Below are 16230 nucleotides of genomic sequence, written 5' to 3'. Positions count from 1 at the left end.
TTAGTCGAGAAAGACATCGCATGTGTAACAGTATATGTCAGGGGTCATCAACTATATTTGTCCAAGGGCCAGAATTTTTCACTGCAGACACTGTAAGGGCCAGATACTCGTAATATAAAATAAAATTCAAATTGTATCCTAATATGTTATTATTTGATATACTAATTCTAAGTCCAAATTTATGTTATTTTTTACATATTACCTGTACTGCTGCAAGCCACCAGGGGGCGATAGCGATATTTTAGGCTTCATATTCGTGAGGCAGTCAAGCTGTCCATCACTGTCATGCAATTGTGCGCAAATCCCAGGCAAGGAAAATTTTGACATTTGTGAAAAAATGAGCACGTGAAACAATAAAAGATGTTCAATGAGAGAACGCGTTTATCGTCATTCTTGACTGAAGGCAGGCTATGGCACAAGCTACTTTTCAGAAGGCTTTTTTTTTCTTTAGATTTAAAAATAAAAAAAAACCGGTTCTCATTCCCCCTTGAATAAGGCCGGCGACACACTGGTTGCATGAGCGTCTCGGCTGCGTGGCGTGTCCGTTTTTATTTCGGCTCCCATATTTAACAGGTTGGAGTTTGCACACTGAGACGCGCGTCTCAGGCGCGCCCAAGCCACGCAGAAAACGCGTGCATGCTAGAAATAGAACCGACGCGTGTTCCAGCCCTATCGTTCCAGCAACGGGAGTGTTCTCTGGCTAGAGCGCAGAACAATGGAGTTTGTATGGACCGAAGTGCATGTCTGAAGTGCTTGTGTTTTGTTGCTTTGACATTGTGGAAAATACAATAATAGAAACAAAATGTATTAGCATTTTTACCCGTTATTATCAATCTAAATTAATCTCGTTTTTAATTTAACTTAATTTCGTTTTTCTTTATTTAAATTTCGTTTTTTCTTTATTTAAATTTCGTTTTTTCTTTATTTAAATTTCATTTAAAACCCTTATTGTGCCAATTTGTTAGTCAGAAAAATATTAGACTACCTTAAAAGTATTGCTTAATTTAACAGACCTGTGTGTGCGTTTTATATCACTAGTGCAGTGTCCGTTCTCGGAGCATAAGCCCTGCCCGCGTGAGGTGCGCCGCTTCCTGCTCGCGCTGCTCTGACTGTAATTTACTAAAAGTTTATTAATTCTGAATGTCGCGTCTCGCGTGTCCATCTATATTGCACCAAATGCGACACTGCACTCCCTTGTGAAGTTGATTGGATGAACGGTTCTCGAAATAATAAAAATGCAAACGGACATACAGACACATATAAAAATATGTTCAGCCCCTCTCTCCAAAGCTTCGAATAGTCGATGTTCATCAAAAAATGGAATTCGGACAAGCCCAAAACTTTTTCCTCTTACAAGGCTATTCCTGATTTCAGTATTATTCTGGGGGCCGGATGGAAATCTCTGGCGGGCCGGATTTGGCCCGCGGGCCGCCAGTAGACGTTGCATGGTATATGTACTGGATCGTGCATGTCTTAAAGGGAAAAAAACTATTCCTGCTGCTTGTGTTTTTAATGTTAAATCAAACAACAAATCACAAAGAAATCACTCGCTTTTCTTGATTGAATAGTTTTTGTAACTTCAATAATGATTCATCTTTATTTAATTTAAACAGTGAAGATAATATGCAGTGTTATTTTATATTTGATTACTTTATCCATTTTCTGTACCTGAAAACTACTGTTGGATACCTGAAAAAACCTGAAAAGCACTGTTTAATTATTTGAATATTTGCTCTATTGTATTTATTTGTGCTGTTGCTTGTAGTTTGATTATTTGTTCTTATTTTCTTTTTTTTTAGACAATTGTCCTAATTTCCCGGAACATAGCACATACCGAACCGTACCAAAACACACTGTGTGTGTCTGTAAATGATCTGACTGTTGTGTGTTTGTTGATGATCTGACTGTTGTGTGTCTGTAGGTTGTCTGGCTGTATGGTGACAGAGGAAGGCTTTGGTTATGTGTCTTCAGCTCTGAGTTCCAACCCCTCACACCTGAGAGAGCTGGATCTGAGCTACAATCACCCAGGACAATCAGGAGTGCAGATGTGCCATAAACTGGAGGATCCAAACTATAAACTGCAGATACTCAAGTATGTCAGACACTAATAATGACAAACTGAACGTGTGTGTGAATGATGCAGATCTACTATAATGTGTGTTTGTTGTTTATAGTGTGGATCATGGAGCAGAGGTCATGATGACAGCAGGACTACGAAAGTGTAGGTCTACAAACACTCACTCACTCTCTCTCTCTCTCTCTCTCTCTCTCTGTGTGTGTGCGTGTGCGCATCTTGAGGATTGCTGAGTTGTTTGGCGTGAGTGAGAGCGATCTTGAGTGAGTTTCTATTTTCTTATTTCTTAAATCTTTATATGCTTTAAGTTAGATAAAAGGCACTTTGTTTGTGAGTGTTGTAAAGCGTTTAGCTGACTTTAGTCGGCGTTCTCCGAGTAATGGAGATAAACGCGGGAGACTTTACAAGTATGTCTGTTAGGCATGGGTGCAAATGTATACCTGACCCCGCTGTTACGGTGGAAGACTGCTTATTAGCCGTAAGCGCTGTGATTGGTGGGGCAAACATTAGTTCGGTATCTCGAATGAATAAGGCTGTTGTTTTTTTTCTAAAGGAAGTTCAAATGGTGGACACTTTGATTGAGAATGGGTTAACAATAAATGATACATTTGTGCCCGTTCTACCCCTTTCAAGTTCAACCAAAAAAGTTGTTCTCTCAAACGTGCCGCCGTTTGTAAGAAGTGAAAAATTAGAGGAAATACTTAAAAGACATGGTAAGCTAATGAGCCCCATTAAAATGATTCCACTTGGCTGTAAAAATGCTGAACTTAAACATATAATGTCGTTTAGACGACAGGTGATTATGATTTTGAATTCACAGACTGAAGCGCTGAACTTCTCCGTCAGGATGAGTATTGACGGTAAAGATTACACAATTTTTATTAGTTCTGAGACAATGAGATGTTTCACATGTGGAGGTGTTGGGCATGTTCGGCAGACTTGTCCTAATAAAAACAGAGTGAATGTGAATGGCGTAGCTGCCACTGCTGCTAATGCAGAGAACGACGGTGTCACAGACACGTCAGGTTCCACCTCACTCCCTTACCCACGCACCCAATCACCAGAGTACTGATCACCGCCACCTGAAGCTCATCATCACAATCATCCACCACACTACTTAAACCCCACACTCACACACACACATTGTCCGGTCTCGTTCGTTGTACACATGTTGTATGCTTACCTCAAGGACTCTCAAAGTGATACTTACCTGTCTCCATCTACTCCTTCGTCTCCATCGTCTCCTGATCTCCTCGTGTTCCTACCTACCTGTGTGTGTGAGTGTTCCGGTCTGCCAGCTCCAACATCTCCTTCCACCTGCATCTGCAACATAAAGAAAAGGACAGTATTACCTCTCTTTCATCTCCAAGATCATCCCAACCATCATTGCACTTACCTGTTGCTCTGCTGATTTGTTAAATAAACATCCAAACTGCTTTTATCTCTGCTTCCGGTGTCTCTACTGTAACAGAAGACCGGACCATAACAGCTAACCGTCAGCATGAGCCACAACGACCCTTTCCAGGAGCTCGTGGACGCATTACGTCGAGCACTCACTCCTCAGCCACCGTCACCGTCACCAGCACCCACCGCCGCTGCTGCCACCGCTTCCACTGTCACCGCTGCATCGCCTGTATTCACCGCCAGTCCCATGGCCAAACCGGCGCCCTACTCAGGATCGGCGGAGGATTGCAGCGGATTCCTCCTTCAGTGTGAGTTGGTCCTGGAGATGCAGCCGCACCTCTACCCTACCGACACGGCGAAGATAGCGTTCATTATTTCCCAACTGCAAGGTAAGGCCCTGCAATGGGCGGATTCCCTCTGGACTCAAAAGGGATCAGTCGTTAAATCCTATGCGGCTTTCGTCTCTCACTTCAGAGAAGTCTTCGGAAAACCCTTAGCTGATTCTTCAACTGGTGAGAAATTGTACAATTTAAAACAAGGAAATAAGACTGTTAACGATTATGCCTTGCAGTTCAGAACGCTCGCCGCAACCAGCGGGTGGAATGAACAAGCCCTCATCACCACCTTTCGACAAGGTTTGGAGCCTAATGTGCGGCTGCATCTCGCTGCATACGAGGACTCCATAGGACTTGAACGATTCATCCAACTCGCCATCCGCGTGGGTTCTCGTATGCAGTCGTGTCTCCTAGAGCACCAGGGCCAGCCACTGACCACACCTCTCCTCCGTCGGTCCGAACCCGTCAGCTCCCCAGAACCAGCCACCGAACCGATGCAAGTGGATAACTCCCGTTTGTCCCCAGCAGAAAGACAGAGAAGGCTGACCCTGAATCTTTGCTTATATTGTGGATCTCCTGGGCATGTCATCTCCACATGCCCAACCCGTCCTCCTCGACCCGTGGTGAGTGCTATCATTCCCTCTATCCAAAAAATGAAACCACTCACTACTGTAGTAAACCTTACTGCTGCTAATGCTTCCGTTCCAGTGGTGGCGCCCCTGAGCCGTAAGATGATTCGGCGCGTTACTGTACCTCTTCAACTGCAAGTGGGTATCTTCCACACTGAGTACATCCATCTGCTGGTTCTGGAGGAATCCACCGCTGACGTGGTTCTAGGGCGCCCGTGGTTGGAACTCCACAATCCGACCATCTCATGGCGCACGGGCGAAGTCCTGAAGTGGGGCGACCATTGCTTCACCAGCTGTTTCCCAGAAAATCCTATTCCAAGATCTCCTCACTCCACAAGCCTCTCCATCAACGCTACCTCCATCGAAAGTCCTGTGGAAAAGCGCTCCGTCGAAGTTCCACCCGACTACGCCCCCTTCAGTGACGTCTTCTGCCCGCAACACGCCTCCAAGCTTCCTCCACACCGGCCATGGGACTGTGCCATCGATCTGTTACCGGGTGAGCCAGTGCCTAGGGGACGCATATACCCGCTATCAGTACCGGAGGAGAAGGCTATGGAGGAATACATCAAAGAGGCCCTTAACCAAGGATACATCCGCCCGTCTACTTCCCCTGCTGCTTCAAGCTTCTTCTTCGTGGCCAAGAAGGACGGAGGCTTGAGGCCTTGCATCGATTACCGCTCATTAAACAAGATAACAGTGAAATTCCGGTATCCACTTCCCCTCGTCCCAGCGGCCCTGGAACATCTCCGCGGTGCCACTGTGTTCACCAAGCTGGACCTCCGCAGCGCGTATAACCTCATCCGGATACGCGAGGGGGACGAGTGGAAGACCGCCTTCGTCACGCCCACCGGCCACTATGAATACCTTGTGATGCCGTATGGCCTGGTCAACGCCCCCTCCGTATTCCAGGATTTCATCCATGAGGTGCTCCGGGAGTTTCTCCACAAGTTCGTGCTAGTGTATATTGATGACATCCTCATTTACTCCCGGAGCCTGGCCGAACATCGCCACCACGTTGCGGAGGTCCTCAAGCGCTTACGGCAATTCCATCTCTTCCTAAAAGCAGAGAAGTGCTCGTTCCACCAGTCCTCAGTCCACTTCCTGGGATACGTGATTGACCACAGTGGCATCCGGATGGACGAGGGGAAGGTTTCCGCCATCCAGAACTGGCCCACTCCAAGCACCATAAAAGAACTCCAACGATTCCTCGGATTTTCCAATTTCTACCGCCGGTTCATCAAGAATTACAGCACTATCGTCAGTCCACTCACCAACCTCCTCCGTAAGCAGCCCAAGTCTCTGTCCTGGTCCCAGCCTGCCACAGAAGCCTTCGAAACCCTCAAGAAAGCCTTCACCACCGCTCCCCTCCTCGTCCACCCCAGTCCGGACCTGCCATTCGTTGTGGAGGTGGACGCCTCCACCACCGGAGTGGGAGCGGTACTATCACAGCAGCAGGGGAATCCAAGTAGACTCCACCCATGCACTCCGCCGGGTTGTCCCCAGGGCTTGCGTTACATCACCAGGACACGACGCACTCCACTTCTGCACTCCGCACACTCATCACTTGGCACTGGTCAACCGGGGGTCAATGAGACCCTCTCGCTGCTCAAACAGCGCTTCTGGTGGCCGAACATGGCCAGCGACGTCAGAAGGTACGTGCAGGGCTGCAGGGAGTGCGCCAACTCCAAGAGCCCACGCCATCTTCCAACCGGCAAGCTCAATCCTCTGCCCGTTCCTGAGAGACCCTGGTCACACCTGGGAGTGGACTTTGTCACCGATCTCCCCGAGTCTGATGGTCACACCTGTATTCTGGTCGTCGTAGACCGATTCTCCAAAGCCTGCCGTCTAATCCCCCTGGAAGGTCTACCTACTGCCATGGCCACAGCTGAACTGATGTTTAACCACGTCTTCCGTCATTATGGAATCCCCGAGGATATAGTCTCTGACAGAGGACCTCAATTCGTCTCTCGAGTCTGGAAGGCGTTCTTCTCCCTCCTGGGTGTGACCGTCAGCCTGTCGTCCGGATACCATCCTCAGTCGAACGGGCAGACGGAACGGAAGATCCAGGAGATCGGCCACTTCCTGCGTACCTTCTGTCACGGCCACCAGGACTCCTGGAACCAGTACCTGGGTTGGGCCGAGTACGCCCAGAACTCCCTCCGTCAAGCCACAACTGGATTAACACCTTTCCAATGCGTACTCGGTTTCCAACCCCCACTGTTCCCCTGGGACGGGGAACCCTCCAACGTGCCAGCTGTCGACTACTGGTTCCGGGAGAGCGAGAGGGTATGGGACTCAGCTCACCACCAGCTGCAGAGAGCCCTGCGCAGGCGCAAGATGACAGCCGACCTTCGGCGCTCCCACGCTCCAACCTACCAACCGGGGCAGAAGGTCTGGCTGTCCACCAGAGACATCAGGATGCGCCTGCCCTGCAAGAAGCTGAGTCCCCGCTTCATTGGCCCGTTCACCATCCTTCGACAGATCAACCCCGTCATCTATCGGCTACAACTTCCTGCACAGTACAAAAGAATTCATCCCACCTTCCACGTGTCACTATTAAAACCTCACCACCCTTCTGTTCTTCCTTCCACAGAACCTGACGTGGCAGCCGCCGAGCCCCCCCTTCCACTCATCCTGGACGATGGAACTGCTTACGTGGTGCGAGAGATTCTGGACTCCCGGCGCCGTGGTGGTCTCTTAGAATACCTGGTGGATTGGGAAGGCTATGGCCCCGAGGAACGCTCATGGGTTCCCAAGAATGATATCCTTGATCCTACTCTGTTACAGAATTTCCACACCAACCACCCAGACAGACCTGCCCCATGACCTCGAGGACGACCACCACGACGTCGGGGTCCTCGGCCCTCAGGAGCGGGCCGTGGGAGGGGGGTACTGTCACAGACACGTCAGGTTCCACCTCACTCCCTTACCCACGCACCCAATCACCAGAGTACTGATCACCGCCACCTGAAGCTCATCATCACAATCATCCACCACACTACTTAAACCCCACACTCACACACACACATTGTCCGGTCTCGTTCGTTGTACACATGTTGTATGCTTACCTCAAGGACTCTCAAAGTGATACTTACCTGTCTCCATCTACTCCTTCGTCTCCATCGTCTCCTGATCTCCTCGTGTTCCTACCTACCTGTGTGTGTGAGTGTTCCGGTCTGCCAGCTCCAACATCTCCTTCCACCTGCATCTGCAACATAAAGAAAAGGACAGTATTACCTCTCTTTCATCTCCAAGATCATCCCAACCATCATTGCACTTACCTGTTGCTCTGCTGATTTGTTAAATAAACATCCAAACTGCTTTTATCTCTGCTTCCGGTGTCTCTACTGTAACAGACGGGCAGATACGCGGTAATGATTCAAATACGGCTTCGGTTTCGTCAGAGCTGTCTGTTGTTGAAAACGCTGAATTGAATACCTCACGTGAAGACAGTGATGTGGCATGTGGCTTAGAACATGATTCTGTCGAGTCAGTTGAGGAGACTGCTGTTAGCAGTGTTGAAAATAGGGTTTTACAGTCAGTACCGGGCCCTAGTGGAGTACAGACAGATAATGATTGCAATTCTCATAGTGAGATAAAGCAAACACAGCTTCCCAAGATCACAGAAAATATTGAGGAGCCAATAGAAGAAGAAAGCTCTCAAGATATAACTGTTTATCCACAAACTGAGGAATCTGATAATGATTATGAGGATTCTGAGAGTATTGTGGATGAGAATAATGAGACTGGTGCTAGTGTACAGATGCAGATTACTGGTGGTGAGAGTAAGTTAAAACTTTACTCACTTAAACAAATTAATGATTTTTTGGATTGTACTAAAGGCCTTCGTAAGCCTAAGATTGAGACTTTTTTTCCTGATCTTAATTTGTTTTTGGAATCTGGCACAACAGTAATGAGAAAAGCTTCATTTGATGAATTTGATAAACCAAAAAGTCTTAAGAAAATTCTGTGTAATGTGAGAAGTTCTCTGGTACGTGGTAAAAAATGAGTATTATAGTATCATTAGAATTAATTTATTTTTGTTTTGTATTGATTTTTTTTTACTTATAGCACCATGGCACCGTTGTGTTTTGGCTCTTTAAATATAAATGGATGCCGTGATGCTGTAAAAAGAACATCTCTTTTTGATTATATTACTTTGAAGAATAGTAGTGTTGTGTTTTTACAAGAAACTCACACAGATGTAAATAATCAAGTCCAGTGGCAGAGTGAGTGGAATGGGCAGACCATCTTAAGTCATGGTTCTAGTAATAGTGCAGGAGTTGCTATCCTTCTTGCAGTTGAATTTAAAGAACAAAATGTAAGTGTTTTTGATCTCATTCCAGGCAGAATGCAAAGAGTAGATGTCACTTTGCGTGGTCTTGATTTCTCTTTTTTTAATGTATATGCCCCTAATATTGGGACAGAGCGTACCTTTTTCTTTGATAAACTTAATACAGCTTTGAGCAATGTCCAACAGGGCAGGATTATTGTTTTGGCTGGCGATTTTAATTGTACGCTTGATCATACATTAGATAGGAATCATGAGGAACCCCATAGTTCGTCAGCAAATGTTTTAAACAAATTGGTTATTTATCATGATTTTGTGGATGTTTGGAGAGAAGCCTTTCCTAATGTCAAACAATATACATGGATTAAAGTAAATTCTAATTTGGTCTCTGCAGCAAGGCTTGATAGAATTTACATACAAAGAAGTGTTAGAGAAAAGTTTTCTAATAGCTGTATTACACCGACCCCTTTGTCAGACCATCACTGTATATTTGTTAATGTCACTTCAGCACAGAGCACTTTTAAATGTCCCTATTGGCGTTTTTCTAATAGGCTGTTGCAAGATCACAACTTTGTGCACTCTTTTACACTGTTCTGGGAGATGTTGAGAGAGAGAAAATCCCAGTATAAGTCTCACAGTCAGTGGTGGGATATAAGTAAAGTACAAGTGAAACTTTTTTGCTTGAAGTATTCTGCACATAACAAGTCTGTTCTCGAAGACAAAATGAGACAACTTGAACAAGAAATTTTGCAGTTGAAAATTGAAGAGCATGATGGGAGTATTGCTGGTGATTTAGGAATAAGGAAAACACTTCTTCAGAACTTACTAGAAGAGAGAGCTAAAGAGACACTAATTCGTGCAAGGTTCACACGTTTCAACTGCATGGACGCTCCAACATCATTCTTTTTTAATTTAGAGAAGAAAGTTGTCAACAGGAAAACTTTAATTCGCCTGAAACTTCCAGGAGGGGTGAAACAATTGATGAACATGAAATAGCTACTCATGCGCTATTTTTTTATGAACATCTTTATACAGCAGAACCCTGTGATGAAGAAATATCAGAAAAACTGCTTCAGGATTTACCTCAGTTGACAAGAAATGATAAGCGTTCGCTTGATAAACCATTGCGAATGGATGAATTGACTATGGCGATTAAAGATTTGTCTTCAGGCAAGGCCCCTGGCCTGGATGGCTTAACTACTGAATTTTATAGGAAGTTTTGGTCAGTTATTGGTGATGATCTGTTCTCAGTTTTTTTTAGAGTGCCTTGAGAGAGGTACTCTACCTGTGAGTTTGCGGAGAGCAGTGATTACATTGCTACCCAAGAAGGGTGATCTTGCGGACATAAAAAATTGGCGCCCTGTTTCTCTGCTCGGCGTGGACTACAAGATACTGTCCAAAGCACTAACCAATAGATTGAAGTTCTACATATCAACGATTATTCATCCAGATCAGTCATATTGTATTCCAAAACGAACTATATTTGATAATTTGTTTTTAATTCGTGACTTGATTTCATTTGCAAAAGAGAATAAGTTGAATGTAGGATTTTTATCTTTGGACCAGGAAAAAGCCTTTGATCGAGTGGATCATGGGTTTCTTTTCCAATGTTTCGAAGCCTTTGGATTTGGATCCTCATTTGTTTCCTATGTTAAATTGTTGTATACCAATATATATAGTGTTTTAAAAATTAATAGCTCGCTCACAAGACCTTTTTGCGGTAAGCAGAGGCATACGGCAATGATGTAGTATGTCAGGCATTTTATATGCTATTGTTATTGAACCTTTGCTAATGGTACTGAGACAACAACTTCGTGGGACTTCTATAGTGGAGCTTTCCTCTTCGGAGATTGTTACCACTAAACTCAGTGCTTACGCAGATGATGTTACTGTAATTATTAGATCAGATGATGATGTCCACAACTTAGAAGCAGCTCTCAAGAACTATCAAGAAGCTTCCTCAGCCCGGATCAACTGGGCCGAAAGTGCTTCTTTCTTATTAGGCCAATGGGAGGTTGAAGGTTTTCCAAAGCTCCCTCAGCACTGCCCTTGGAGTTCAGAGGGGTTTAAAGTGCTGGGGGTTTTTTCTTGGAACAGAACAATATATGGAGAAAAACTGGGAAGGCTTATATGAAAAGGTGGCTGGTCGTTTGGAGAGATGGAGATGAACTCTCCCTCAATTGTCTTATAGAGGGAGGGTCCTTGTTGTAAATAATCTTGCAGCATCTATGCTATGGCCTCATCTGACTGTTATTAATCCCCCAAAGGATCTTTTGCAAAGACTACAAAAGGTTTTTGTTGATTTCTTTTGGGATGGCTTCCATTGGTTGCCTTCTGGAATTGTATACTTGCCTGTAAATGAAGGAGGGCAAGGACTGATCGAACTGTCAGCCAAAGTGAGAGCCATGAGACTAAAATCTGCGCAGGGACTGCTTTATTCTATGGAATTTATTCCGTGGGTGTCTTTCGAGCTAGTACTGTTAAGATCTCTGTCTGGGGTTGAGCTTGATAAACAGTTGTTTTTGATGTCATCTTTTAACAAAAAAGAAAAATCTGGTGTTAATTTTTATGCCTCTGTTTTAAATGCCTGGAATGTGTTTAAGTTGTCTAGGTCTGAAAATGATCATTATGGCCTAGACGAACCCTTATTTTATGTCTAATTATATAGTAAAGATGTGCATGGAGAAAGGACTCACCAAAGTGGGGCATTTGATTAACCCAGTCACAAATGAATGGAGATCAGTAGAAGATATTGCTAGTCAAATTGAATTGAGGTCTGTGAGGGTAATGGAGCAGTTGATTTTTGGTTTAAAAGCTGCTCTTCCTCCTCCTCTCATTCAGTTTGTCAATTATTCTTTGGAGAGTGAGCCTGTACAGGTAGCCTTTCCTGAGTTAACTGTGTCCCCTGAAGTTTGTTCTGAAGCGATTCAGGAGGGAAAGTTGTTGAATTTTGAGAGACTCAAATGTTTACCTTTTCAATCAGCAGGAAAAAAAAGTATTTACCAAGTCTGTGTGAAAACAGCATACTTTAATGATTTGCATGACAGACAGGATACTAAATGGAGAGAAAAACTGTCAGTTGATGATAATATTTTTCCCTCCTGGAGGCTTTTGTATAAAAGTCCCCTTCCAAAACGTTCAGGTGATTTACAGTGGAGAATACTACATTGTGTGTTAGCCACTAATGTTTTTGTTTCAAAATTCAACTCAAATGTATTGCCTTTTTGTCATTTTTGTAATGGGCACGATACTGTGTTTCATGTTTTTAATGAATGTCCACGGTTAGAGCCACTCTTTGAATTGTTGGAAGGGATCTTGATAAGGTTGGGTTTTGTTTTTAACAAAATGATTTTTATCTACGGATACAAGTATTTTAAAGCAAAAAAAGAGCGTTGTACTTTTGCCAATTTCATAATTGGTCAAGCAAAATTGGCTATTTGGAAAACTTATAGGCTTTCTATTGAAGGACGAATAGTTAATGTTTTGAAAATGTTCAAAGCGTTGGTTGAATCACGAATAAGGGTAGAATATATATTTTTGTTTTGTTTGAGGTTGGTGATGATGATTCTTTGATATTTAATTGGTAAATATTTGTGAGTAACTTTTGTATTATGGCGTAGAATGTGTAATTCCTAATTGATTAAAGATATATTTAACCTCTCTCTCTCTCTCTCTCTCTCTCTCTCTCTCACACACACACACACACACACACACACACACATTTGATTACTTTTATTTGGATCTGAAAGACATTACAATGAAAACAAGATCCAAATACTCTGGGAAGGGTCCTTGGCAAGGTGACAGATCTACAATTCATGGCTCACATACCTATACAGGTTCTTCCATTTATAATACTCAACTCAACACATTAAGGATAAACAAAACATCTCCGTCTCCATATTTGCATGCTCCCTATGATGGCTGAAACAGAGCAGAATTTTGCAAGCCTTTTTGCTTCCATCTTTTGCAGCCCCCCTAACTGCATCCCCCTGATCACATTCTTATGGACATGGCCTAAACTTCCAAATACCAGAATTATTAATTTATAGTTGTATCCAAGTTGGTAAATGAGATCTACCAGTGGTTGATATTTCAATAGTTTAGAATAGTAACAAGTATCCATATACAGATCAAAACAGCAGCCCACCTCAAAGATGCATACAGATTTCATAACCTCATTTACAATTACAATGTCAGGAGTATTTGGAATATTTTTAAAGTACTCACTGTCAGATTTGTTATGATGAAACCAGTTAAATCGTACAGTGCTATGCTTGTAAATCTTACTATCATGTCCACAGATTACCTTTTGCAAGTCCTTTGCAACCAGATCAACCAGACGGTCATGTCTGGTCACATAAAGTCCTTTATAATTGTAGCATCCATTAAGTATATGAGCAACAGTTTCATGTTCCTGCTGAGTTTGATGTAATATACAGTAGGGTTCATGCTTTGATGGATACCATGTTGCCAAATTATACTTCGTTGGAAGACACTGTAATCTTGCTTTGATCATGAATATTAGAATATCATCTGAAATTGAGAAGTTTGTCAGGACAGAATGAGACACTGAATGGTCAACAAATTGAAGTAATGCAAGTTTTCCTTGCAATCTGAGACCTGTCCAGTGCTGTCCGAGCAGACCAGTAAGTGCTTGTCTGACAACAGCTCCTTGAAGCGGCTCAGTGCAAGACGTACTGCTAGCAACAAGAGGCAATTGATATGCCACTGCAGTTGAGGCCCCATCCACAGACCTGACACTGCATGCCCGTTGTACGTGGCCCCCCACGTGGTGGCAGAGGCATCTGTATGAGGCGCGCTCTCCGGGCGACCAAGTCCAGTTTCATACCGAGATAAGAGATCCTCTGCCCAGGGGTAAGTTTGCTCTTGTCCCAGTTGACCCAAAGACCCAATTAGCTGAGGTGAGCTAACACCATGCTCCTGTGTTCGCACAACTGCTCTCACGAGCTGGCCAGGATGAGCCAGTCGTCGAGGTAGTCGAGAATGCGAATGCCCTGTTCCTTGAGCGGAACAATGGCCGCCTCTGCAACCTTCGTAAAGACGCGGGGCGACAGGGCCAGCCCGAAGGGTAGGACTTTGCACTGATATGCCCAACCCTCGAACGCAAACCGTAGAAAGGGTCTGTGGCGAGGCAGAATCGAGACATGAAAAGTATGCGTCCTTCAGGTCGATCGCTGCAAACCAATCCTGGGGATGGATGCATTCGAAAATGCACCTCTGCGTAAGTATCTTGAACGGCAGCCTGTGAAGGGACCGATTCAGGACATGCAGATCCAAGATTGGCCGTAGCCCACCGCCCCTCTTGGGTACATTGAAGTAGGGGCTGGAGAACCCTGACACCATATCGGCTAGAGGAACCGGCTCGATTGCATTCTTTGCCAGGAGGACAGCAAACCTCTGCCTGGAGAACAGGTAGAGAAATTCTCTGGAGAAATTCTCCACCTGGCCCTCCTCCAGGGAGGGAGCGATGCGGGCATCGTCTCCCGAAAGAACTGTTTACCTCAGCTCCAGGTGGCCCATTTCTCCAGGACCGCTTCTCGCTAGTCAACTGGCTTGGCTGCGGACTGAGCAGGCTGGGTTTTAGGCCAGCTTGCGAGATGAGAGCACTGATAAAGCGTACTTTTTTTTTTTTATTATGCAAACAGACAATTACAATATTTTACAGTTGAGACATTAAATGCAAAATACAAATACATGTACAACAAAACAATACATAACAGACAGTTAGATTTATGTGTATGTGTGTGTGTGTGTGTGTGTATAAGTAATTGTAACTGGGTGAGGGAATGGAAATATATGAAGGAGCATGTAGGGAAGTACAACAGACATAACATTATAATGAAAAAAAAAGGAAAATATCAGTGAAATACTACTACTACTACTAATAATAATATTAATAATAAAAAATAATTATAATAATTTTAATGACAATAATGATGATAATAACAATAATATTACAAGAAAACTAGAGAAAGGAAGATGAGGAGGGTGACAAAAACATTAGTATTAATAGCAATGATAATAATAATAAATTCAAATTGTAATAGCAATAGCAGTAATGACAAACATATTAACCAATATACTAATTTCATCGGGAGTGAGGGGGAGGTTAAAGGATCAGGAAGAGGACCAAATAAAAATAATAGTAGTTGGAATAGCAATGATAATAGTAATTCTAATAATAATAGTAATAATGATAATAATAATAACAACAATAATGATAATAATGGTAATATTGATACAGTCATTAGTAATAATAATAATAGTAGTGGTTGTAATAGCAATGATAATAATAAATAATAATAATAATAAGAGAGCTATTAATGATAAAGTATTGTAAAGCTGCCTCTGAACCCCCTCATTTCCATGGCATAGGATAGACCCCAGCCAGCATGTTTCAATGGGGTATCAAGGTGAGGCGGTACGGAGGCCCGGGCCTCAGGGTCCCAATATCCACACCCATCGCCGGCCGTCCTGCACATGCCACGTTTACCCTGTCTTTGTTTTTTTTTTTTTTTTTTTTTTATATATCTAATAGATATGGCTGCTTTTGTTGCTATACTTGTGATAGGCATATATTCATGTCTACTAGTGTGTAATGCATTAAAAAAGCATGGCGTGCAGCATGCAACCAGCCCAGTGCAATGCCCATGCCGCCACGCACACGCCACACTTACCCTATGTGTGTGTTGTTTTTTTTTTTTTTTTTTTTTTTTTTTTTTGTGTAACATGTTTTAAGCTCCAAATGAATGTGTGTGTGCATCTTAATTAATATGTGGTGCATTAAAATAGCGAGACATGTGCCAAACCAGCCAGAGACAATAAATCCCAGGTGAAGGTACAAGCCGGGGAGTGAAAGCCCAAGTCCCCCGAACCCACACCACACCCACCCACCCCCAGCTAATCAGAACCTCACATGGCAGGGACTAGCACGCCATAGCTAGCCAGGGTCCAGAAGCAGAGAAAGGAAGGGGAGAGAGAGAGAGAGAGAGAGAGAGAGAAAGATTTAAATGTAATCTTAAAAGTATTTCATTTATATTTGATATTAAAAAGTGTTCATACCTCTTCCTGACCCCCCTCCCCCATGTGTGAATATTTATGGTATAACATTGAGGATGGCTTCAGACAAAGAAGGTCAGTGGATTCATGACTGTATGAAGTTTAAGAGAGATGACCAAGAAGGATGTAATTCTGATGTATTATTTTGAGTGGAGGTAGACAAGTTTTCCATGGAGATGTATTCTATTAGTAAATTTTTCCAAGTTGTAATGTGTATGGAGTTCCTTGATTTCCAGTTCATGAGGATAGTTTTCTTGGCGATAGTTAGAGCCACTAGGAGTAATTGACTGTTTGTACTGTTTAAATTGATTATGGATATATCACCTAATATACAGAGGGAGGGAGACAGCGGGATGTGACATCTCATGAGTTTGGACAGTGAGTCAGTAACATTTTCCCAGAGTTTTTTAACCG

General features: G+C 43.6%; 1 protein-coding gene across 9 annotated transcripts in view; it reads left to right on the top strand.

Moving 5' to 3' along the window:
- The window catches only part of LOC125243964 (NACHT, LRR and PYD domains-containing protein 12-like), a 283026-nt gene that overhangs the window by 250299 nt on the left and 16497 nt on the right, over window positions 1–16230 (top strand). For all 9 annotated transcript variants that reach the window (XR_007179189.1, XM_048153914.1, XM_048153874.1 and 6 more), the window contains 2 exons: window positions 1922–2092; window positions 2175–2221. Coding sequence is in view for 8 of the 9 variants with exons in the window: in XM_048153914.1 (XP_048009871.1) it covers window positions 1922–2092; window positions 2175–2221 (218 nt within the window). In the remaining variant the exon portion in view is untranslated. The remainder of the gene's footprint in view (window positions 1–1921; window positions 2093–2174; window positions 2222–16230) is intronic.

Source organism: Megalobrama amblycephala, linkage group LG1, assembly GCF_018812025.1.
Source record: "Megalobrama amblycephala isolate DHTTF-2021 linkage group LG1, ASM1881202v1, whole genome shotgun sequence".
Classification (NCBI taxonomy): domain Eukaryota; kingdom Metazoa; phylum Chordata; class Actinopteri; order Cypriniformes; family Xenocyprididae; genus Megalobrama; species Megalobrama amblycephala.
This window is presented reverse-complemented; position numbering and strand designations above follow the sequence as displayed.